The sequence below is a fragment of the Gouania willdenowi genome, chromosome 12, assembly GCF_900634775.1.
Source record: "Gouania willdenowi chromosome 12, fGouWil2.1, whole genome shotgun sequence".
In the NCBI taxonomy this organism is placed as follows: domain Eukaryota; kingdom Metazoa; phylum Chordata; class Actinopteri; order Blenniiformes; family Gobiesocidae; genus Gouania; species Gouania willdenowi.
The window spans coordinates 10,010,147-10,036,641 of record NC_041055.1 but is presented as its reverse complement, the minus strand read 5'-3'; the positions used below and the strand labels follow the sequence as shown (position 1 = coordinate 10,036,641).

General features: G+C 37.8%; 1 protein-coding gene across 2 annotated transcripts in view; it reads right to left on the bottom strand.

The window, feature by feature from the left end:
• Positions 1–26,495, bottom strand: part of dcc (DCC netrin 1 receptor) — a 400,100-nt gene that overhangs the window by 241,280 nt on the left and 132,325 nt on the right. For both annotated transcript variants that reach the window (XM_028463510.1, XM_028463511.1), the window contains one exon: positions 2,643–2,993. In XM_028463510.1, coding sequence (XP_028319311.1) covers positions 2,643–2,993 — 351 coding nt within the window. The remainder of the gene's footprint in view (positions 1–2,642; positions 2,994–26,495) is intronic.

Below are 26,495 nucleotides of genomic sequence, written 5' to 3'. Positions count from 1 at the left end.
AATGGTCCATCGAGTCAAAACAATGCGCTCTCATGCCAGTGTGTGAGAAATTGAGGCGGACAAGGTGAATAGAAACACGTCTGGCCTGTAATAAAGTTGAGCTGGCTGATCAGAGCGCTGTCCGTTTATCATCCGATTAATTAATATTGTATAATTTCACAATTTTACGCATTACCTGTGTCTGCATTTTTTCCTTCCTGCTTCTTATGCGGCAACAGTGTGGTTATAGGTCTGAATTATGGATTTCATTTCTTCAAATTTTTAAAGACTTATTCCTCAATTATGACGCAAGAAGCTCCGCAAAGTTTCTCCTTGTTTTTGATCGGTCAGTTGCTGCATATTTCCACATATTTTATATTAGCTTGCACTGATCCAGGTTGGAAAACCCTGGGGTTAACGTCAGAATTCCTTTATTAATCCCAAGGGGGAAAATGCTTTTGTTACAGCCACTTGGAAAAAAAATAAAAAAAATAATTCACAAATAAAAGAATAAAACGTTTAGCAAAGACGAAAGAAAGAAAAAAAGTTAAATAAGTGTATAATTAAGTAATAGACTGTTAAAAATAAGGATCAGATACACACACATTACAATAGTAAAAAATAAAGTAAGAAATAATACTAATAAAATACAGATATTCACTAACAAAGACATATCCTGGATATTTATCCAGCTTTGTAGTACAGTTTTTTTTTGCAATTTTTGTGTATCTTTGATGTCTTTTGTACATTTTTCAGGGTTTTTTTTTTTTACTGTATTTTTGTAGTCCTCTTGAGTGTTTTGGGCATCATTTTACACATTTACTTTGCAGGATACACAAAATCAGACCAATGGCCTCCAGTTGCCCATGTATGTTCCATACATTGTGTTGTTTTTTTAAATTGCAGTACGCAATCTTCAATCCACTGCTAAAAAAATGCAAGTTTTGTTGGAGTGGATTGAATGTGTTTGCATGTGTGAATGGTTGTCAGGGTGGACCTTATAACATTTCAAAAATAAGCAACGTGGTGCCATTGTCCTATTAGACATTTATTAATACTTGCATGCTTCCACTGTGAACCAGACAAGCTGCTGTGATTGTTATGCACTCTGTCCATTAAGTACCTTCCAATTCCTGTATTGATCCATACTAAGTAAAACACATAATTGGTGATTTACTTTAGTGCTATTAAAATAATGTGATCAGCAAAATCAATAGAGATGGTAATGCTATAATGTGTGTGCATGCGTGCATGTGTCCTTGTTATTAACGAGGACAGGTCAAGATGATCCCATTCTTTCTGTGTTCCTGGATTATGAAACTGAACTTCATGAGGTTGAAATGACACGAAATGTTATTCCAGTCATTTTTACTCTGAACAAAATCGGCCCAATCAGATGCTTTAATCGACTGAAGTAGAATCACGTGTGCATTAGTCGTTGGACAAACTACCATATAGCCCATTCAGATATCAGTTACTGAATGCAAATTGCACTTACCCAGCCACTTCCTGAAATAAAATGAGTTTAACACACGTGAATTAATGAGTAAACCGTTTTCCCTTCATTATCTTATTGGTATTTATTCAAATCCTTTATCTTGATTAGTACAAATGAAGAAGAACAGTCAATACAATTCATCAGGTTGACAACCTTTTTTGATTACAAAAAAATCCTTTTATTCTATTTAGAGTAGTTGGTGCTGGTGTGCGGGGAATTGTTCAGAGGGTTTGACACAAATACAGAAGCCCACAAATGTATGGGGAGAGATTTGTCTAAAAAAATATACACAAATATAGCCACAATTTTCGTATACATTTTTCAGATTTTCACGTTTTTTTTTTTGTTTTTCACGTTTTTTTCAGATTTTCTTTTAAATTATCATTTTCACGTTTTTCCAAATTTTCATGTTTTTCCGATTTTTATATGTTTTTCAGAAACATTGACACACAAAATCAGCATGTGAAAAATCTGAAAAATACATGTGGAAATTTTGAATATATTTGTGAATATTTTTGACACACATTGACAGCTCGTTACAAAGTTCCTCAACACAGTAATATAAATCTATTTTACATGTGAGCGATTGTGTGTAATAAAACTTAAAGGTAGGGTAGGCGATTTTTAAAAGCTAGCATGATTTTGAATGTAGCCACCCCGATGGCTCCGCCTTTACACCCTCCCCCCTGTGCTCCGTCTCACTCACATGCACGCGCACAGCTGCTGCAGCAGCAGACCTCAGCTCATCGCTTCTATTGTGTAGAAACTTTGTTTACTCATGTCTCATTCAGCAGTAAGTAAAGAATAAACTTTACCATTATATATATGTTAAAAAATGTGACCAAAAATTCTGTTTTAACTCTGTCAGCGGTGACGTGCTTCAGTGTGAGCTTATGCACGCGAGGGATCGAGAACGAGCAGGGAGACAAAGGGAGAAGTGAGTGGTTAAACAAAAAAACGGTTGTTTTTTTCCATTGGTTGAAGTTATTACAGATTTACAGCTGTTGACAGATTTTCTTCATTCCTTTTTCAGAACACATAAGATCCAAGAACTTAAAAAGTGTATCTGGAGAAAACTGCCTACCCTAGCTTAAATATAAATATGATTATTAGTGATCATAAGTGCACAAATGTTCAGATGATGTCATACAGATTGTATTCCTACCTGCCACTGTGACTCTTGCTGTCCGGCTCACGATGCTTCCCAGTCCATCCAGCGTGGCAAGGCACTGGTACTCTCCCTCATCAGGCCTGTGATGCCGTGCATGCATCACGTTCTGCACCAGCAGTGAGCCGTTCTCCAGCTGTCGTCGCCGCTCATCCACCACCGTGCTCAAAAGCACGCCATCCTTCCGCCACGAGATGGAAGGAAGCCCCGCCACCAGCACGTCTGACTGCGCCTGGCAGTCCAGCTGTAGGACGCCCCCTCTGACTGTAACTGTGTCCTGTGGCTCCTGGGTGAAGCTGAAGTCAATGAAACCTCCGAGACTCATGGATGATGTGGAGGTATCTGTACCTGAGGACAGAATGAAAGTGATAATTAATTGGATGTATAGAATACACAGAGATTAATCATTTCATACCTCTGTATGCTGAATAACAGCCTCATTTAACCATTTCAATCCCTGATGTTCAAATTTCATTGTGTGCAATTTACATTTGAGTCATGAGTAAGGCCTTCGATTTTCTGCGATTTCTGGAAAACGGACGGAAAAATGCAGAATTAACATTCTGAAATTGAAAAAAGATATCTGAAACTTTTTAAAATCAGGCCCTAATATGACACTGAAATACCTCACATGCATGTTTCGAGACTATGTCGTGCATTTACACATTATTTTTCCCTGGAAAAAAGGGACTAAATGTTTAGCAAGTGTAGCAAACAGTAGAATATGTGTACCATATTTTCCATCATACAGGGCAATATTCATCTAAAATTACCTATACATTATTATTGGCATTTGAAAGGCCCCCTACGGCTATTACATCGATTTTTCCAGAATAATTTAGAAATTGTTGTAAAGTGTCAAAACAGCGGTGTGCTCTATACAACAAAAAAATATGGTCATTTGGTTCATAATCTTGTTTACACTATTATATCGAGTATTTTGCTAGAAATTAAATGTAAATCGCTATATGACAGGGACTAAACCCTTATATACATGTTTTGGGTCCATATCACACAATTCCGTGGTGTTTTTCCCAAAAACATTGCAAACGGATATCAAATTCCTTGTGACGTATCTTTGCGTGATTTCAGCGTAACCCTCCTGGCTTCTGTAGGTTATCTGAAGCATATAAATATAAAACTAATAACAATAATTCAATTGATTAACCAAATTTAGCATGTATGGTATAATTTATGGTACAGTAATTTAATAGCTAGTAAAGTAAAAAAAAAAAAAAAGTATCTAAAAAGGGAAAGACGAACAACCTGATTGCTTAGAGAAAACGAGTAGCAAAACTGAAGCTGTATCAGCATGAAAGGTTGCCTCAGTAACAGCAGTAATCTGATTTTTGAATCCAATTTATTAACAGATTGTAAACTACAATCGTCAGTTATTTGATATCTGTTATGCTTTTATCTGTTTTCTCTACGGATTTGTTCTCATGTTGTTGCTTGCAAATTGTGTATCTGTAAAGCAAACAAGCCTGAGAGATTCACCTCCACTCTGCAGGATGAATTAGCACTGCTATCAAAGACGGATCACGCTCTTATCTGTGTTGTTTTTAAGATTCTTGTATTTTGTTTAATCATGTGAGAGACGGTGAAGGCATCTCCTTCTCTTTGATGTCGACTTTCCTCAGATTCCTTTCATCCTGATCACAGAGGCAGTTAGCACGGTCAAAGTCATATCTCAGCATCTGTGCGCTTCTTTGAGAGTTGAGCGAATAGTGGAACAAGCCAGTTAGATCACTGCAGCAGAATAGTGGCTTCTGATGGCAACAGAGACTCTTTGCAGCTTAAGTTCATCCACATTAATACACAGTCATACTTATATCACTACATTTTTACTTTTTTTTGTCAGATAAAATGTGCTAATTATAAACATTGGCTCCTTCCTTTAAAGAGGAGGGACTCCTGGATATTCTTGCCCTCTAAGGCCCAGCCAACCAAACTCATTTTGACCACTTCTTGTCGCAATTTTGTTCTTTTCATCAATGTTCAAAACAAGACCATAGGTAAGGATTGGGAAGTAGATGAAATGGTGAACACAGAGCTTTGCCTTCTTACTAAGCTGTCTCCTCACCACAACGAACCTTTGGAGCATTCCATACCAAAGCCGCCTCAATCTGTCTATCAATCTACCACTTTATCATTTGGATCTAGCATTCAACACCAACATCTCTCAGTCAGATTGTGCCCAACGTTGTAGAGCCTCCGGTTTTCCTTTTCAAAATTTCTCCGATTCAGTTCCAGAGTTTACCCATCCGTGTCATGTCCACACATCAGATGTTATTACAGGCAATCAAACATAATACAGTGACTGGAGTAAACTATTGTCATAAATGTAATATTTATACACAGCAGACATATGCCGAAACAAGCACACATTGAAATCACGCGTGGTTTTTGTGCAAGATTTGACATACTTGCTAAACCTAGACATTAGACGACTCTTTAGATGGGGAAAAATATGGTGGGAATGTGTGATGTTATTCCAAAACATATTGGTAACAGTTTAGTTTGTGTCCTATAGCTATTTCCATTTCAGAAGGTTAAGTTAATCTTATCGCATCGTATCATATCATATCTGGCGCGAGTATTGACATTCATATCTCTTTTATTACCCGTTCACAAATACAAATTGGATATACTGTATGTGTTTTTTTTTTTTTTTTCTTAACAAAACATGCATGTGAGGGTATATTCAGTGTCATGTTGCAATTTCCACTTTAGGATTTTTTAAAAATATAATAATGTTCTGTAATTCCGTATTTTCCATCTGTTTTCTGCAATCATAGAAAATCAGAGGCCAAAACCTTCTCACAGAACACTTGTGCAGATATAAAACTTGAAGATGCTTTAGAAGAGAAAACAATAATGAAGATCCTCAGTTCTATTACCTTTTGATTAAAAATGTTATATACCATATTCATTTCAGTTACTTGACAAAGCCACACACATTCTGGCTGTAATAAAGCATAATGCATCAAAGTTTTCATCTTCTGCCACTTTTTTCTGTTTTGGTCAGTAGTCTACAGTAAGAACAGGTTCAATACACAAAATAAACATGACACAAAACAACACAGCCAATGTTCGGTCAATCTAATACCGACACATTGTTTTGCCCTGGTACCTCTAAATATGCCTTGCATTGGCATCACTTTGTTCTGTGTTGCAATTTATACACTTGGGGGACATTAGAGTCAACAGTTGGGGGCAAAATCAATGGCAAACGTGAATGAATAAAATATATCTTTCCTCTGCATAACCCAGGGGTGTCAAACTCATTTTAGTTCAAGAGCCAAATACGGATCATTTCGATCACAAGTGGCCGCAGGTTTAAGGCGAGAAAACAAACAATTTCAACATTAATGTGCCCATGTTTGCAATTCCAGTTATAAATTAGACAAAGTATGGAAGGCATCAGCAATATGTGACAGATGCTTAAATGTCCTTTGATTGTTTGATTGATTTTATTTTCTGACCAATTTGTATTTAATTTTGGGAGATTTTGTGGAATAATTTGAGAAAAATTAAGTTCAATTGAATTATTTGACAGTTTACACAGTGATTCGTGTTTTCTCTGTCATTTTCACTTTCTGTTGCGGGCCAAATAGGATGTTCTAAAGGGCTTGATTTGGCCCCTGGGCCATGAGTTTAACACATTTGGCATACCCTTTGAAAAACAGTCAAAACATAATAATTTATAAATAGTTAGTAGTTTACAGTCTGTCACCTAATCTGTACTTAACAAGAACTTCAATCACATTTCCTCTTCATAGTTAATGAAATCCAGGAGTAGTACAGAGAGCCACACAGGCTTCAGTTATTGGTTACACATTGGTCATGCTCTCTGTAGTCCCTTTTTTCTTCAAAGCTTTCTGAATAAGTGCTGGAATATGGAGATAACCACAGAACACGCTGAAATCTCCTTCTTTGTCGGTATCTAACGTTGACCATGGGCTTTAGGAGGAAACTCATCCACAGTGAATGAGAACACGATAAACCTTTCCAAAAAAAAATGAAAAGGTGCCGTCACACTTTAAATGGAAAACCTCCTTGCCTCGTGACAGCGACTCGACCACATTACTTAGCAGCTCACAAACGGATCAGAATGAAACTGTAAGTGAGCTGTGAAAGCACAGGGTTCTGCATAATAAAGCCTTTGTTTCTTTTCTAAGGCATTAGATGGAATATGTTTAAGTACTGATAACCTCACTGGTTTCACTTTCACTGGATGTTCACCCTGATAACCAGTATTATTGATTAGGCTATGACTACGCACTGGCACTACCTCTCCACACTCTAAACATGTCTCCTATTAAAGCTAGCTCAGCTACAGGTAAGCACAGTTCCACCAACAAACTATTTTCTTAGTTTTGATTTGAATTAAACAAAAGGCAAAGACAAACGGAGCTCCATTTTCTTCTTTTCCTTCATTTTAGTTCTACCTTCTTACCCTTTCCCCCTCCTTTTTCCTTCATGGATTCCTCCTTATCGATTCCCCTTCAGCAGTCCACCCCATCTCTCTCTATCAGTAAATCACTATCTTGACAGCTCTATCTGTATTCACTTCCACACACACACACACACACACACACACACACGCACACACACACTCCGTCACTTCATCAGTATGTCCTTGTCCCTGTTGTCCTGCCATTTGATGCTATCACTCTGTCTGCTCTCCCACTGTCTCTACTCTCTTTCTTTCTCTTTAATGCCATCTCGTCATGTTTCATCTTTAATACAAAGCTATCCCACACTTCTTCATTTTTAACAAAAAACCCTCACTGGCCACGGTTACACGTTTTTTTTTTAAATTCAGAATTATTTTTTCAGAATTAAAGTGTTCTGCTTCGTGTTTACATGGAAATAGTAATTCCGAATTGAGGTTTACATTGAAAACAGGTTTTTTCGGCTTTATTTAATTCCGCTTTACGTCTGGGGGTTAGAAAGGGTTCTGATTGGACAGGGGGTGAATGTAACGTATCACGTCTATTGGGAAAAAACACAACAAACTAGGGCTGGGCAAACCAAACAAAAAAAAATCAATTTAATTGATTTATCAAATTTTTAGAGAAAAACATTTTTTTTTTTCCACACCACAGTTTTTTCTGACTTTTTCGCATTCCGTCATTGTGGGTTACCATAGCGCAATGTGAGCCAGCCTCCTCTTTGTTTACATTTGTTTACCCTTTGAGTAGGCTATGTGTGTGCCACAGGCATGTTTAATGTTTTATTCGCACTATGCTGAGATGCTAAGGGAAGAGTTTATTATTTTTTTAATTGTAATGTTCTATGTTATAGAATATGTAGTTGTCTGATTTCTTAATCAGAAAATGTAAGCTATGTTTAGTTGCTGTTGCACTTTTGCTTAAACCTGGGTTAAAGCTTGAAATTGTTGAATAGCAGAGCCTTATTTACTTTTTATTTTGGGATTGTTATATGAATTTTAACTCGAGGACAATCACAGCAATAAAGTTGAATCGAAACTTGAATTTTTCCTTAAAAAAAAAAAATCGGAGATTTTTTTTTTAGGCAAAATTGCCCAGCCTTACAACAAACCGTTTATTGTCAGCTCCAACATAGAAGACCACATGAGAACTGTTTTCAGGTTTATTTTTAGTGTAGTTTTGAAGCAGCAGCTCGACAACAACACACTGTTTCACTTTGGTCCACGGAGCAGGAGAAGGAGATCGGAACTTATCACCGGTAAATAAAACCTAGTAAAACTCAGTAAAACAATAACCAGGAATAAATGTTTTCTTCATGGTAAAGATAGTAGCTCAAACAACAGGTACAACAATAAACTTGGTGATATTACAGCCTGTGCAGGCAGTACGGGAACACATTTAATCCGTCTCCGGGTATTAGTATCACCCGTCCGATGAAGCCTATTCCATTTGCCGATGTCCGCGTGTGTTTAATACGTGTGAATTTCTATATGTTTATGCTTCTGTCCATCCACTCTTTTCATTATATCCATGTCTTCTAAGGCTCTTAATAAATAAATAGTCTCTGCTCTAGTCTGCGCCACCATCTTGGATTATGTCATCGCGACTGGCCGAGCATGCGCAGAACAATCGAAATTAATGTAAACATTAAACATTTACAAAATATAGGAATTTAATTCGGAATTAAAATCGGAATAAACCAGCCACCTAATTGAGATTTAAGTTTAATTTGGAATTATTTGCATTTGGAATTAAATGTTTATAAGGTCAGATTAAAGAGGATTTTACTTATTACTTACTCTGAATTAAAAAGGAGCTCCCATGCAAATGTGGCCACTATAACCTCTCTATTATTGCTAATTAACTAGAAGTGTTTTTCTTGCTTAAAAAGCAATGTGTTTCTGAATTTCACAAAATGTGTCAGCATTCATTCAAATTTATGAATAAATACATAGTGCAGCTACCAAGTGGAAATAGATTTTTCTCTCCAAAGGTTTATGATTTTGTGCCATTTTAATGCCCATTCAACCATTACTTCATCTATCCATGCAATGATTTAGTCACCCATACAGCAAATTACTTTTTAAATGCCTGAATGTGATTTTTAACAGTTTGAAATGCATGTCAGTAAAGAAAAACTATATTTAAAAAAAATCATCATGCATCTCTGTGCATCATTTAAAGGTGACGAGAAACTACATACTAACCCAGTGTTTACACTTTTTTTTTTATTGTGACTGAAGAACTGAAGATCACACACTTTCATGGGCAACAAATCACAAACTACATCATTTATTTAAAACCAATGACAAGTAAATTGATCAAACTCTGTGAATAGCATGATTTAGGCTTTATAGATGAGTTTCCATGCTTTGAAAAGTGTTTTATTATGGTAACTGTCATTTAGTAAAAGACAAAATTGCTAAAGGCTGCAGGCCTCATTCATGATCAATATTGGCGTATTTATTACTGTAAGGTGCAGTTGATGTCACGGTAAACAGCGTAATGTAACCATGTTAACTGTTTTTTTTTCTTTTTTTAATGTTTATTCTTTTTATTTTATTTACTTTAATATTTCTTGAGTATGCAACCTAAGTAATTTACCCTGGGATAAATATAGTACTTCTGATTTTGATAACTATTAGTGATTTGTAATAAAATACGTTACAACTCAAAATTTACATCTCAGTCACCTTGACTACACTTCAGGTCATACTGAGTCATAATGAGCTGCAATGAAGTCTGGTGGCTGTACATTTGATTTGAGATGGACTACTGCTAAGGGATTAAAGGTTTACACTATTGTTGAGGTATTAAAGATTAAGAGGACAAGTAAGGGTCAGGGTGATGTGGTGTTGCAAAACTCCAATGCAAAGAGGATTTATAAGCCAGGGGTAGTTGCAGACCAAGATGATTGAAGAGCAATACTGGTGTACTGTAAGTACAAAGCAACATGGCAACAAACAAATAATCAAACTCAAACTGAAGAATATTCAGAAAAGGTGAGTGACCAGTAAGAAAACTCAGAGGGATTGGGACACAGAAAAAGTGTCAGACAGAGCAGCTGTGTGAATGAGCAGATGACAGACAGGGAGTGTCAAAAACACAGAGGAACCCAGACCCTCAAACAAAGACTAGACCGATTAAAGACTAGACTGCGACCCAACTGAAAAATGTCTAAGAATATACGAACAAAAAAAAACTACATCATCCAAAAGAATACGCAAGAACTAATAATAACATCCCATTAACTATGATAGACTTTGATTTTCTTTGATCACGTAAAATGCACCAAAGAAATGGGATGGTCTTCCTGGCTCAAATATGGCAATATTGTTATTACTATTAAATGGAATAAAGCATGTCAAAATGACTAATAGTCAAAGCTAAGACGGAAATGTAAATTATTGTGCAAAACCAGATGCAATATAACTCAATACTTCACTTTGTCAAAATCAAATAGCTATATGACACGAACTAAACCCTCACCAACATATTTTAGAACAATATGCCACATTTACTGTACACGCAAAATTGATGGCGTAGTGTGTAGCAACTTCAGCAAACCGCAAGTCTTGCACAAAATCTTGCATGATTTCAGCTATAGTGTTGGACGCAATAAAAGTAAAAATAAAAATATGCATTGTTGGGAACGTTACTTTAAAAAAGTAATTAGTTATAGTTACTCACTACTTGATCCAAAAAGTAACTGAGTTAGTAATTTAATTACTCTATAATAAAAGTAACTCATTACCAAGGAAAGTAACTATTTGATTTGCTGTGAAAAAAAAAAAAAAAAGTTGTTATATGTCACAGAATTCAGATTTTTTAGAGGCATATGTTGTCGTGAGGTGCTTCATTACATTTCAATCAATCTCAATCAATCTTTATTTGTATAGCGCCAAATCATAACCAATGGTATCTCAAGGCACTTTACAGTAGAGCAGTCTTAAGGACGGACTCTTCATTTTATGGATACACACATATGCATATATACGATATACACATACATATGTATCCCACACCCAACATGAATTCATCATGGCGGCAAGGAAAACCTTCTGTTAAGCAGCAGGAACCTTGTGTGGATCCCATTCCTATGATGAACAGCCATCCACGTTATGCTGTGTTGGGTGTGTGCAGAGAAAAGGGTGGAGACAGAGCCGCTGAGTCTCTGTAACTCCACACTGAGGATCCCACATTTGAGTTGCTTACAACGGATGTCGACAAAGTCTTCGCTCCTGGATATGGATATAATGTACACTTCACATGTACGTTCTTACCTTTGACCACAATTAATTTAAAGTAGTGTTTGTATCGCCACCTTTAAAAATGCCAACTTGTCATCGGACTGCTCCACGCTCGCCATCTCTGCTGCTTCATCAAATCTGTATGGCTACCATGGTCGCTCACCTTGTCTTTAACCTACCTCCTCACTACAGCTGCGTATGAAGCCAGGGGTGCTTTCGGATAACAGTTTATTCAATCAATGCATGTAACGCATTGCATTTAACTTTAAGTGAAAGCGTAAAAAGTAATAAGTTAGATTACCCCGTTACTGAAAAAAAAGACGCCGTTACCTAATGTCGTTATTTTAAATGCTGTTATTCCAAACACTGGAAATATGAAATCAAAAACAATGAGTCACTTAATTAACTGTATTAAGCATGTTTGGCACAATTTCAGGAAGTCTGAAAGCCAGTAATGACATCTAATTATGAACTGCTTATGACCCTAACCCTAACCACAGATAGTGACTGAGCAGTAACTTAAGCACATTAGCAAAATGAAGGTCAGCAATGTAATGTCATTAGGGCTGCTGATCAGTAACAGGAGCCCCTATACATTTAATGTAACTGGAGGATTTATACGATAAATAAAAGAAAAATGTGTCTACAGGTCAATTTAAGCACAAGACAGATTGGTACGTTTTAAGGCCATGAAGTGGGAAAAAAGTTCTCTCAATCTTCAGCCTGCAAACGCTGTTAAGATGCAAGTCTCTCATCCAAAACTATCAGAGCAAAGTCAAACAAATCCACTCCCAAGGACTTTCATGTCACTGAACCAAAGAGGCATGGACAGGCTACAATAGTAAAGGAATACTAATACCGGCGGCTGTATAAACATGCAGTGGCAAAAGATGAAACAAAGACAAGGGTGTTGATGTAAAGTCAATGAGACTTTAAAAGATCAAGATTTTGAGACAAGGAATGACGAGCTCCAGTGAATACACAATCTGTGCGCAACCTTTATACCACAGGCACAAAGTAGAAGGATATAGAGCTGTCTAGGAATTCAGCTGATAAGATGAAAATCGGCGACAGCACAGTGGACAACAGCCAAGACGCTTTAAATGGACACACACAAACAAAAGCACTCACATAGTGGCTGACATCGTGAGTTAGAATCTGGAAAAAAGACTGCATTACGACTCTGGACGGGATCCAACACCTGAGAGTGTGTTTTAACTCTCTGCCAGCTGCCGCCTGCCAGCAAAGAGCCATCTTGACTTGGAGAATGAAAGAACGGAAAAGCACAAAAGGCTTTGTGTCACAAACGAGGAAACAACCCAATTAGGTGCCTATCAGTATTTTTGCAAGGACAATGTCTTAAAAATGGAGCACATAACACAGTATTAACACATAATATCGCTCCTCAGTCATGTTTGATAGATTGAGTGATTTGCATGTCTTCTTTGGGAACTCGTGCAAAAAAAAAAAAAAAAAAAAAAAAAAAGGTGTGACCACCCCAAGAAGGCGATCAACCCAAGATTCCTAATTGTGAGCCATTGCAAACTCTGAAATCCTCTCTTGAATAATTAAACCGCAGATATGTTCGCTAATGAAATGTTCTGATTAAAAGAAAAAGGACAGCGTATAAAGAAGTGATTCCATTTTCAAACTTCCCTAATTTGGGAGTTACCCATTTCTGCGTCAATTTACCCTTTTCCATTTTGTTTTTTTTTTTTTTTTTTTTTTGGATCGCCTCTCCCTTATCAGAAGCCATTACTGATTTTAATCTTCCTGAAATCATGCTTGATATGATCAATTAAGTGTATATTCATTGATTTCATGTTTTTTTGTTGTATTTGTGCCAAATGCAAACGCTGAAATCAGGCAAGAGGTTTGATGTCTATCCGTTTGCTAAAGTTGCTGAACATTAGCCCATCCTTTTAAGTTGGAAAATTGCATGTAAATGCGTCATCTCATCTCAAAATAAGTCGCTGAGGGTTTAATCTGTCATATAGCTTTTTTCTATTTCAGGAGGTAACCACGTATTATTGCATTGCGTTATATTTTGCGCAAGAGTTGATGTTTCTGTCTCTCTGACCACCCGTTGCATGATATTTTCACAAAGGCTGTGGCTACGGGTACGTTAAACGTATCCGTAGACTGCCACTCTATGGATACGCAGCACCCCTCATTGGCCAGTTTAGGTCATGTGATAGGTGCACCATGTGACTTAAAGTTCCATCATTTGTATTTTAGCTACCCCGCTAACCCTTACTGTAACTATATCCCTAACCCTAAAAGGGTTTTTTTTTTTGTCAGAAATGCATTTTTAAAGGTGGAACTTGCCATGTTAAATATGTTAAAATAAAATTTTAAAAAATGTCAAATGTGGGATTCAAACCCATGTTAGTGAAACCCACATTAGCAGTGAGTGCAGCACCTTAGACCACCAGATATGGCTACATTAACATACCGCCAGACACAATATACAATAATGCAATTGTCATTTCAGTAAGTAAATTCCATCCGTCGTTTTTCCGCAATCACAGAAAATCGGAGCTCATACAAGTGGATGCAACCAATTATTCTGATCATCAATTCTGGCCTCTTCTCAGTACTGAATGCCCACAATAAAAATCTCACCTAAAGTATCTCCTACTTTCAATTCATGGCAGAAACAAGAAAAACATACAAGTATGAAGTCTATTCTATAAGCATCAAACATTAGAAAACACATCCACTTAAACACAGCAGGTGGATAAGTGGAGCACAAAGGAAACAGACTGAGACATAATCATAGAATATGCAGCATAAAGTATATGGATGTGCTTGTTGATTCAGGCTTAAAGTAAGCATGAGCAAACACTGAACTGCTGAGTATATAACAGCCTGATTTTCCCTGCTGGAGAACAGGATTGTTTAGGAAGAAAGCAAGCCATGATTCTTCCTCTCAGTGGGTCAAAAGCTTTGCCACCAATCAATATCATTGTAATGGAAGAAATCCAATTTTCAGTAAAATATCATGTACTGTTGATTCACAGGTGTTACTCTTTTGTGTGAACAGGACCATTGTTTCTGTAAGCGGTCAATAAGCTAGTGAACTCAATCATGTTGTTACATCCAACAAAATACATCTCGTCTTCACCTTGATCTACATCTCAGTAGATAGATACTCATATCAATTTTTCTATTTATCGTAGTTATGATCTTTAAAGTGATACAATACCTGAGTCAAGCACTTTGTGTCTGTCACGTTCTGTTTAGTTTTCATTCTAGTTGTTGTTTCATGTTTTAACTCGTGTCTTTGTGTGTCCAGGTCTTCCTGCTTGTGTCTCCACCTCCCAGTGATGTCTGTTATCTCCTCATGTTTTGCACCCAGGTGTGGCCCGTTCCCAATCAGGCTTCCTGCACTATTTAGCTGAGTGTTTAGACACAGAATGATTGCTGGATCATTGTGAATGTCTGTTACCCCCCTCGTGTGCTTCCCACGTGACTCCTTGTGCCTTATGGATTTGAGTTTTTGTAGGTTTTTGATCATTACAATGGACTCTTATTTTGAATGTTACGCCTGCCTGATTCTCTCTGCACATGGGTCCTTATCCTCAACTCTGACATGTGACAGTAGCTGGGTTTCCATCACAGATTTTTGCTAAATAAAAGCGATATTTCTCTATGTTGACAAAGTATAATTGGCTTTGACCGTGTTTCCATTGAAGATTGTTCTGAGCCTGAGCCTCGTAACTCTCGTAAAATCTCATCTCGCGAGACTTCGCTGCAGAAATACGGACAATCCAAACCTCCTTATAACACTCTGTATTCCTTTGTTGTTAATGTGGCAGTAATAATTTTAAAGTATAATGCTAAGAAATGCCCCGGTCTTCTCTTCTGTTTACACATATCGCGCCATGTTTACTCGGAGAGCCGTAGTCATGTGACCAAGTACCTCACGTCATGTGAACATGTGCGTCACGTTCTGTGACGTGTATTTGCGGAATAAGTGTTCCCATTGCGCTTTTGTGACACATTTCAATATTTAAAACGCCTCAAATACCTCTTCATAAAAGCATAAAAACTTTTGAGCGATATTCAAGTGTTTTTTTGTTTTTTATCCAAAATTCAGGTGTTTATCTTGTCTGGTCTTGTCTGTATTGTTTCTATCACCGTGTGAACTAAAAGTTAAATTAAATTGTTTCTATATGAAATGCATGAAACATGACTTTCTTTAAATAGAAATCAAATGAACAGATGCCTTCAATTTATTATTTTACACAGATAATTGATAAAGGAACGTCTCATCTATGACGGTTTTATATTAAATGGGAACGTTATGTCCAAACTTTTGACTGGTAGCTTATATATTTCTTCTATGGCTTTATTCAATGCAGATTAAGCCATGATGGGCATGTGCAGACAAAAGCTACCTTTCACAAATTCTGTGGAGACATGTGATGAACATGGATGATGAGCAGCAGAACAATGCAATCTGCAGAAAAAGCTGAAAAACTATTCCCTACTGAAGGTTCAAGCCTGCACAATCTCTATCATTAGCAACTATAACAGAAGCATAAGCTACAACATGAAGTGTGTTAACTGCGTGCTCCATCCCAGACCGTGAAGTCAATCCATACTCACTCGCACGTGCTGTCCTTTATTAGAAAAAACAGCAACATTGGCGTCACATATTAAGCTTATACAGCTGTTAGTTAATAAAAGTGTCTGCAGCATTTTGTACCTGTGACTTTGAATAGGATAAGTGAGGGGAAAAAAGCACACAAACATTATCGCATTATCTGCGTACATTTTTCTGCCTTAATTAATTAAGTACAAATATCAGGTGGTATTTTTCTTAAGAACTTTACGCGAGGAAACTTTTACACACTCGTAATAACCTGCATGCAAATTAGATACTGAAGGGCTCCAGCAGGTGTGTCTCTACTGCAGTTAATGGGCAATTATGAATAATAGTGATCATTATAGTTTGGAAAAAAAGAGAGCTGCCCTTTCCTTGAGCGATGTGCACAGACTGCTGTGCCTCAGCAGCTGAGTGTAAAAGAGCAACAGTTTGTCAGAACAAATTTGTGTGTTCAACGTTCAAATATGTTCTTCAGTTTTCTTATATTTACATTAGAGGTTTCAAGACCTTAGTTAGATTTTTTATGCACTTAATTTTAACCTTCATGTGTGTATTGCTGTAGTTCCAATTGAATCCTGCCATCTGGTTAACTTATGCAAAAATTATGCTTTGGATGTTGCTATAGTTTTTTTTACTAGTACAGTGCCCGTCGGAAGTATTCATTCATGTGGGAGCATAAGGGGTATATTTGCGGCTCCAATTTTCCTGGTTTAATTCTATGGGACATGTGCATGACTTCATCACTTTTTTTTTTTCTGGTGTATTTTTCTGTGACATGTTTTTTGGAGTCATGTGTATTTATGTATCTTTCTGTTGTTTTTTTGTGCATAAATGTTTGCTGTTTTTTTTTTTTTTTTTTAAATTAAAATTTTTTTGGTAATGTATGTTTTTTGGGGTTATGTGTATTTTTGTATCTTTCTGTTGTGTTTTTGTGCATTTTTTTGTATAATTATTGTTTTGTTGCTATTGTTGTGTGATTCAGGGGTCATTGTGTATTTTTTGTGTAAATATTTAGTTTTATGTATTTTTAGTATAAATATTTAGTTTTGTGTATTTTGAGCCATTTTCATATTTTTGTTGTATTTTTCGGTAATTTATGTTTTTTAAGTCAACATTATGTGTGTTTTATTTTTTGTATAATTATTGTTTTTGGTTGCCATTGTAGTGTGATTCTGGAGTAAATTTGTGTATTTTAGTTTGTTTGGTGTAGTTTTGTGCATTTTTGTTGTCGTTTTGGTGTATTTTTCTGTAATACATGTTTTTTCTCTCTCGCTGCAGAGAAACGTGAAGCTTTCAACACAGCAGCCATTGCCGTCAATCACTTCCGGGTGAAGTCTGTCCGGTCTAAATAGCGTAAGGTCAAACTAACGTTTTGAAACGACATCATCGCCAAATAAGAAACAGGAAAAAAAAAAATTTCCTCCAAAGAGAAGTCTCCAGGAGCGAGATCAGGGCCAAACTCAGCTGGCACACACCGGAAGAGAGCTGTGCAGTGAAATAGATACAGTGCCCATCAGAAGTATGCATTCATGTGGGAGGTTGAGTAGAGTTAATTATGGCCAAATGAGTATGTGCTTGAAGGTTGGATGTACAAAGAGGTGTTCATACTCTGTGCTCTGTAGTGTTATAAAGGGGTTTATTTGCGGGTGCAAAATAAAACAGCGCGTGCAATTTCCCCGGTTTAATTCTATGGGACATGAACATGATAAATGTGTTTGTTGTTGTTTTTTTACTCGCTTTTATATTTTTTTGTTTGGTGTATTTTTCTGTAATGTATGTTTTTTGGAGTCAATATGTGTATTTGTGTATCTTTCTGTTGTCATTTTGTGTATTTTTTGTATAAATATTTAGTTTTGCGTATTTGAGTCATTTTCATATTTTTCTGTAATGTATGTTTTTTTGAAGTGATGTGTATTTTTTATTCTTTCAGTTGTCTTTTAGTGCATTTTTGTGTTTCATTTTACTCATTTAGTATATTTAAATAAATAAATAAATAAATACCATCTGTGAAATGTTTGAAAAGCAGATAACAAAACTCCATAGTGATTGTAGCGCCAATCAGAAAAGTAACAAAACTGCGCAAAACAAAACATAAAGCTCCAAACTACATGAGTGAGTAAGTACATTAAAGTATTACCTACAATTCGGCTGCCTTTAAAAATAATAATAATAATTTTTTACCTTCGAACCGAGTGGTCAGAGCTTAGCTTCCATGCACAGCATGACACAGAATCCGCAGTTTTCCAGATGGAGAATTGAACAGGTTCAGGTCAAAACCGACTCTAGTGAAACAGCGCGTTATTGAACAACAGTTATATGGTTTAAACAATGGAAAACGTGTCTGCAAAAGACTCACCAGTGGCTGACGGTTTCAAATGATCTTTTCAGAAAGCTCCCGTTTTTGAGAAGCTAATGATAGCATGGCACAGGAGGAAGTGGAGTCGGCAGTGGCTCACACACACGAACATCAGTGACTAACATCAGGCCCAATAAGTGAGACTTAAGAGCACGGCTGCTCAGACGCTCCTCTCCCCTCTACGGTATAAAACTATCTTCTTCCCTCTCAGTCGTGTCTGCTTGGCTGTGTGCGCAGCGATTGGCTCTGGCTGCACACGTGACTCTTGCTCGTGTGAGGAGCTGTGCAGTGAAATGGATATAGATGGTGCGCTAGCGCCCCCTCACACCCTGAGGTCAAAAGTTGAATAGGTTTCATTTCGGGGCCGTCCAGAAGTGAAATAAAATTAAAATAAACATTTTTGAAATGACCAAATTACTCCAAAATAACAGAAAATAACAGATACACACACTCGGGGTATTTGAAACCCATCGACCGAGTTTCAGGTCCAACTCGCACCGCATCGGGGAGATATTTGCTCCACACACACATCCACACACACACACACACACACACACAGACTTCCCTTGCTTTTTAGTTAGATGGTCTTTATAGGAATTAACATTCAAGTCTGAACTCTCTCCCTCACCCCTCTATTGAGGCAAAGTGAAGCCATTCACAATTTTCTACCTTTAAATTAGCTTTCACGCTTGAAGTCATGTTAAGTGCATTCTGTGGAAGATGTCATTGAGAGCAAAATGAACAAGAATTAACTTAACTACGAGCTGCTAATATTGCAAAAAAGAAACAAAACACAGACTGGCCCTACTTAACCTTGGAGAGATTAAACAAGTACAAAGAAAGGTTTAAATTTAGTAATGACGTCTTTACAATGAGCGTAATTATGCAAATAAGAGTAAGTTTGAAAAGGTCCCATCTGCAATGAGCTCTGACACCAGATGGGCTGTGTGCATGTGTGTATGTGTGCATGCGTGTGTGTGTGAATGCAATCCAGGGGGACATGCATGTGTAAAACCAGTCACCTTTAGGGGATGCCCTTGGGAACAGATATATTCCCTAACCGAAGAAAGTCCTGATTGACCCAGCTCCTCTGCCACGCGAGCAAATCAGCATAACTTTGTAGCACAGCGGCAGCGTTCATTCATAAACACTGTGAGATGTTTTTTTTTTCTTATTCTTAGGGAGTTGATTCCTTCCCCTCCCGCTTCACTTTCACTTCTTTCCTGAACAAAAGGAATACGTTCTCTCTCTCTAGGTTGGTAATCCATTCATGAACACAACAAGCTGGTTTCACTGTTTGTAGCGTCACTCGTCAATTCATCCGATAGGCGGGCAACATGGGCAGAGTGCAGAATCCGCGTACCCTTCGTTCTTTGGTTATTTCGCTTCAAAACCTACTTAAAAATGCGAAGAAAAAAAAACAACTGTTTTTTAGTTTCATTAATTTAAAACCAGAAACAGGAAAAGGGGAAAACCAAATACTAACAAAACACTATTTCTGATTGTTTTTAAAATCAAAATAACAATGGAATCATATATTGTTTTGTTTGTTTATTCTTTTTTAAAAAAACGCTGTTGATTCTATATCTATACCCGGAAAAAAAATCTGTGACTGCAGATGGTGACAGTTACAAACAATGTGGCTTCTCAGCGGAAAATAAGAGCGTTATGTCAACTGCGTAAATCTCTTCATAGTGATTAAGGAGCCATTACTCCTCCTAACATGACGCTCCGGTGGGTGAAGTAAATGCAGACTGGAGTCACAAATATTCCTTCATTGAGAAGATTCCTGAAGCAGAAGTAGCATTTATTTTGTGATAATTAATTTTTTAGTTTATTTATATATATATATACAGTATCTATATATATATATATATATATATTAGGGATGTAACAATTCACTCAACTCCCGATACGATTCAATTCACGATACTGGGTTCACGATACAATTCTCTCATGATTTATTTTACAAAATGTGACTGACACAAATGATGATATAATATAAAATATTCCTTTATAATTTTTCGTGAAAAAATTAGAAAATACTGTACTATTTTCTTTTTTTTTCATTGTCAAAAGAATCCCTTGATAAACTATTCAAAACAATCTTAGTCGGGCTGGGGTGTGAAGCGGGGTTGGGCTTGCGCTGCCGCCCTCCTCTCCTCGCCGCTGGATGTCCAGTGTTTGGCCCTCCTCGCCTCGCCTACTCCCTGGCCTCGCCGCCGTTGTCAACCCTCTTGGCTGAGGGTCGGCGCAACGGCCGGGGTCAGGGCGGACGGGGGATGGGCGACCCCGGTGAAGGGGGTTGACAAGGCCAGGGAGTAGGTTGAAAGCGCCACCAACGCGGCGAGGCAGGCAGAGTACCAGGTCTCCAGCGGTGGGGAGAAGAGTGCAGCAAAGTTACGGATCGGACTTGCAGTCTTACCAAAGAACTGAATAATTGCAGCAATTAGTGCACCATTAACCCAATACGAAACTACCATATTGTGCTCTTTTGGCTGTAAACAGTGGCTAAACTTGTTTCAGCTGCCCACAGCAATGGTGCCGGGTCGGGAAATGCTCATATGTTGTGACGTCATGTGAACTATGTATATCCGAGCCTGTGGTCACGTGACTGCCGTAAAGTGAAATGTTCTCCAGGCATTCTCCAGGTCAGATGACCTGGCCAAAGACGGTCCGTCTCTCTAAACTTACATGGGCGGTATTTCAAGAGGGAAGCCCCGCTCGGAGCATTGATACTGTCAAGTGCAGTACATTGACCTGAGGACTCATTTAAAAAACCTCATAAGGGTCATCTCTTTAGATCAGTCAGCGATGTGCCTTTAATGAAGAAATACTATATCGGGATATATATCGTTATCAGGATATAAAATTCTGATATATAAGATTTTCTCCATATCGCACAGCATGAGGAGGAAGTTTCAGGTTTATTGTTTTTCTGTGTGAAGTTGAGGCAAGGTACTTGTTTAAATCCCTCATTGCTTGGCATGAAGGCAGATTATGAACACTGATGGACATTAAATGAAAGAATCTTTAATGATTGATCAGGTTGTTGATTAAGTCAAAGATTATGAAGCCAGGAAAAACCTTGATCTACACAATCTCTCTGCACCTGCACACTAACAAGACAGGGGGTGTAATAAGATGGAATTCTGTTACTACAGACATGGAACGACTGAATAGATTAAATGTACAAGAACTGACAAAGAAATAACAAGAACCAAATCAATACATAACATCTAACAAAGCAAAGCAAATGTCAGTGAGAGAGGTATCCCACTGGGAATTCACGACCTAGAGAACACAATAGCTAACAAATGGAAAGCTAACTCTGAGTCTCACCACACAACACAAAAATATACGCAAAATCAACCCATAGACCTCCATAGTGACACCGTCAACCTACATCCATCCACCCATATTCTGACCCGCTTGTTCCCGTTTTCAGGGTTGTGGGGGTCTGCTGGTGCCTATGTCCAGCTCTCAATGGGTAGAGGTACACACTGAACAGGACACCAGTCGATCACAGGGGAACACACAAACAGACACACACACACACACACACACACACACACACACACACACACACACACACACACACACACACACACACACACACACACACACACACACACACACACATTCACACCTACGGGCAATTTTGAGACTCTAATCAACCTAACAGTCGTTTTTTTTGGATTGTGGGAGGAAGCCGGAGTGCCTGGATGAAACTCACGTAGCACAAGGAGAACATGCAAACTCCACACAGAAACGACCCAGGTGTCCAACCCAAGGCTAGAACCCACACCGTCAACCTGTTGGTCGAAACCTAAGGTCCTTTTGTTAAGAGGCAAACAAAAAGTGCTAATGCTAACCACTACATCACAGTTTTGCTCTCTTTTGTAAGACATAATACAAAGGTAGCAAAATTTTGACTTTTTATGTCCCTGAAGGAAAAACATTCACAGCTAAACTACATGTTAAGTATTATTTAATAATACCTTGTTTTATTGAATACAATACAAATGGATTTTGAAGAAGATCTCTTCATTTAAAAACTGCAGTGTTCTCATAACATTACCTGGTTATATAAAGAAAAAAAGTGAGTATCTATTGTTCGTGCATACTGAATAAGATCCAACTGCCTTCCTATCCAGTCTTTATCCTCCCACCTTACACACCTGCTACTATTACGGAACTCTGCTAATGACTGCCAGCACTGCAAAGGCCAAACTCATATTTATGGTCGGCAATGCATTCATTCCATCTAAAATGCGTGTTTCTGCATTTATAGCTACATTTGAGTATCTTAACAACTCAAACAATGCAAACTCTACTCTTATAAGGATTACCCTATAGTGCAGCAATCATTATCTATCTTATCTGTTAGTGCCCTATCATCTTGGCAGAACACTACTCTAAGTTTGCTGGTCTTATGGAAGTTCCTAAAGTCTCTATAAGTAGAACAGGAGGCAGAGCGTTCTGCTACCAGGCTCTTCGCCTCTGGAACCAGTTCCCAGTCTTAGTACTGGAGGCTGCTACTCTCTCCACCTTTAAGGCTAAACTCAAAACCTACATATTTAAAGCGTATACCATATACTAGCGTTAACCTAACCACTAGGAACAAAGCCCTAAACCTAAAAATAGGAAATAAAATCTAAGATTATATAGTAGAACACTAACATTGTATTCAAACACATAGCTCTAATGGGTTGCAATGTGCGATGTTCAAAAAGACAGCGTTGTGCCGGGTTGTAGCCAATCCCCCACTTCTGCACTGCATTGTATACCCATTACACTGCTCACACACCATTTACACTGATGTCCACCCCATATTCATTCTCATTCCACTGTATTCCTGTATCGTGTTTTTCTGCAGTCAGTGCCTTCTCCTCGCGCTTCTCTCTCTTTCCTGTTTCAGGTGTCCTGAAGTTGGAGTTGACAGTTCTCGATCTGTGGTTCACAGCTCAACTAGTCTGGGACACTCAGATGGTCTATCCTTTCTATACTGTTCTGTTGGTCCTTCTGTCCACTAACCCCAACCAGTCGCAGCAGATGGCTGCCACCTCTGAACGTGGTTCTGCTGGAGATTGCCCCCTGTTAAAAGGGAGTTGGTTCTTTCCACTCTCACTAAATGCTTGTTCATGTGGATCTTGTTGGGTTTTTTCTTTGTTATTCTGAATTTTATATTTTGATAAGCCCATTCAAGATTACTTTGTTGTAATTTGCGCTATAGAAATAAAGCTGAATTGAATTGTCTGAATTGAACTGAATCTATAAAAGCAAGGAATCTCTGTCTGTGTGTCTTTGTGTGGCTCAAATATCTCAGCGCATCAGAATCAGACAGAGCTGAGAGTTTCAACATGGCTGCTGCTTGGTTCAAGGGTGTGCAACGTCAGACTGTAATGATACCGTTGCAGGTTTTGAATATTTCATTAATAAATATTTCATGAGTAATATAGTTGTCTTTGTCACATTTTATTTGGCATTAGTAAATAATTGTGCACATTTTCAGATATTGTACATGATATGAGTGATAACATGTGTTATAAAGGCTATTTTGCACAATTCACTTCAGATTTGTACTTGTCCTTTGATGTGCCTTGGTCACAAAAAGTTTGGGAACCACTATTCTAAAGCATCAAAGTCATGAAGTAATTAGATAATAAACAGTAAAGGTGTTTACCTGCTGTCTGTGAAGTTATGAATTGGCGCTATACGAATAAACATCGATTGATTATTGAAGTTATTTTGAGATGTTATGGCGTCTTTCAATGGCAAAATAAAAAAATAAAAAATAAAAAACAAGAATCAACAGAAGAATTGTCATTTGTAGCTCTCTCTCTCTCTCTCCCAGCAAGCTGCAGATGTATGCTAGCCTATATTACAGTGCTAAATATGTACATACTTCTTACGGGCATTGCACTAGTCTAACAAAAGAGTTACATAGTTACATGAAGGGAAGAAGTGATGAACCCGTAGAAAAGTCACAGAGATGGTGAAAGACAGATGTCTGTCCTCACAATAGCAGTTTTACTTTACTTGAGGCTCTAGGTATTTTTATGCCTTACACATCTTTAACATTGAACTTCAGTTTCAAAGTGGCTTTGAACTCTGAGCAAAAAGAAGACTTACAACAGTATTAAGTGTAGCCTTCAGCCTCCGTCACATTGGCTGTGAAGCGACATATCATAAATAATCAATACAAGCTGGTTGCAGAGTTGGGCTTTAATGTGATCATAGAGAAGCGTTACGCAGAGATTAATCGGTAGTACACAGCAGAATGATATCAGGGACCAGTTGTGCATTGTGGATGGAAATCATGTCAGAATGGTTTTCCAAGTCTTTGATCAAACATTCACTTCCCGCAAAAGCTGAGACTCAAGAAATAAAACACAGTGAATAAGAGCTGAAGGATAAAAAGAAAAAATCTGGATGAAAAGAAATAGCAATCAAAGAGAGAGGAGGAGAGGTGATGTCCTGGGATGGGTTTCAAAGCCACTAATTCCACCCAATTCGTTCATTCTTCAGGTTTAACTTTAATCCTCCTTTTCTTCTTTCCCTTCCTTTTTCTGGGGTTTATTCACCTGGATGTTGTGTATTTGTTTTCTTGTGTTTTAATGACTTACCACACAAATTGGAGCTGCACGATTTCGACTAAAAACCTAAATGAGATTTTTCAGAAAAAATATTGCGATTTTTATATTTGATACATTTAAATGCATGAACTGCTAAAATGATGAGTGAATGAAGTCATGTTACTTGTAGACTGTTAAACAACATATTCTTGCTCAAATTGCCCCACATTAGAACAAAACACATGAATCTATTTTCAGAAATATTTGGTTTTATGTGGACAGCGCACTCTTCTGGAAGATTCACAGAGCACTTTATGGAAACTCAGACCTTCTATCTGTTCAAGCTGTACCTAAGATTGCAAGGCTCCACCATTCTGATTGGTGAACATCACTCAAACGCCAGAGACAGAAGAAAAAAACCATAGCCTCTTGAGGTTACGTTATTGAAGAAGTCAAAACCTTGATTGCGATTCAATATCGATAAACCTTGCAGCCCTAATACAAATGCTCCTGTTGTGGTATATCTGGATACCAAACCTTAGCAGCATTGTGTCTTCCAACTGCTCTTGGTTGTATTTATCAGGACAAACATGAGTAGATCTTCATTGTGTAATCAGCCTAAAAAGAGCAGTATCTGCACCATATGTGCATCAATTAACACATGTGCACTGTTCACTTTAGAAAGATACAGACCACTGCAGACCAATGACACCACACAGGGCTGCAGTTTTCAGATCTTCTGCTCAGCTATCTGAGCTTCACAGTGGTCCTCACCTCCTTTGCTGAGTCCATTCTGTTTTTTTCATTTATTTTTTTTTTCTCCAAACACATCAACTCTTTTAAACCTATCTTAGTGCTGATCATAGTCAGCTAGTATCCATGTGATAGCTCTTTATATTAAATGCTACCAGGAGCCGCAGAGCTTCTGTGCGACATGTTCCTTTGAGAAAATTGAAGAGAACACCTGAAATTGGATTCATGTTGGTGAAAAAAATGTCTTTTAGCTGGAAACCATTTCCAGAGGTGGAAGGTCAGCGGTGTGCAGTCCACTCCAGCGCTTCACCAATCTACCTCCCACTGATCCCAGTCACAGAGCTCAAGAGTGGTGGAAAAGGTCATTGTAACATGATGACAAGGCCTCGTACCAGTACGTGCTTTGGATTTACTGACTACAAGACCTTGAGCTGGTACAAGATAAATGTGGATATACAACATGAAAACATCATAGCTAGAAAATCCAGTAAGTTCAGCTTTGGGAATTGCAATTTTATCTCTTCACTCATCCTCTTTTCCATCAGAGGCACAAGTAAGGTGTACCGTACATAGGATGGGATTGGATGGTAGCAATAGAAATACAGTACCGCTAAAGCTATGCAGTGTTATGTATGAAAACAATTCAGCTCAGAAAAGAACTGGGACACTTGCAGTTACTGGCAGAGATTCCATAGTTTGGCAGTAGAAAAAAAAAGCTTTATTTGTGGACATGGGCAGATCCACTGTGGTAGCATTGGGTTGCAAATGCCACCCTCAAACAAAGCCTTGCCATCCTAGTTGGCACCAAATAATTCACTCACAGAAAGCCCAAATTTCCTTA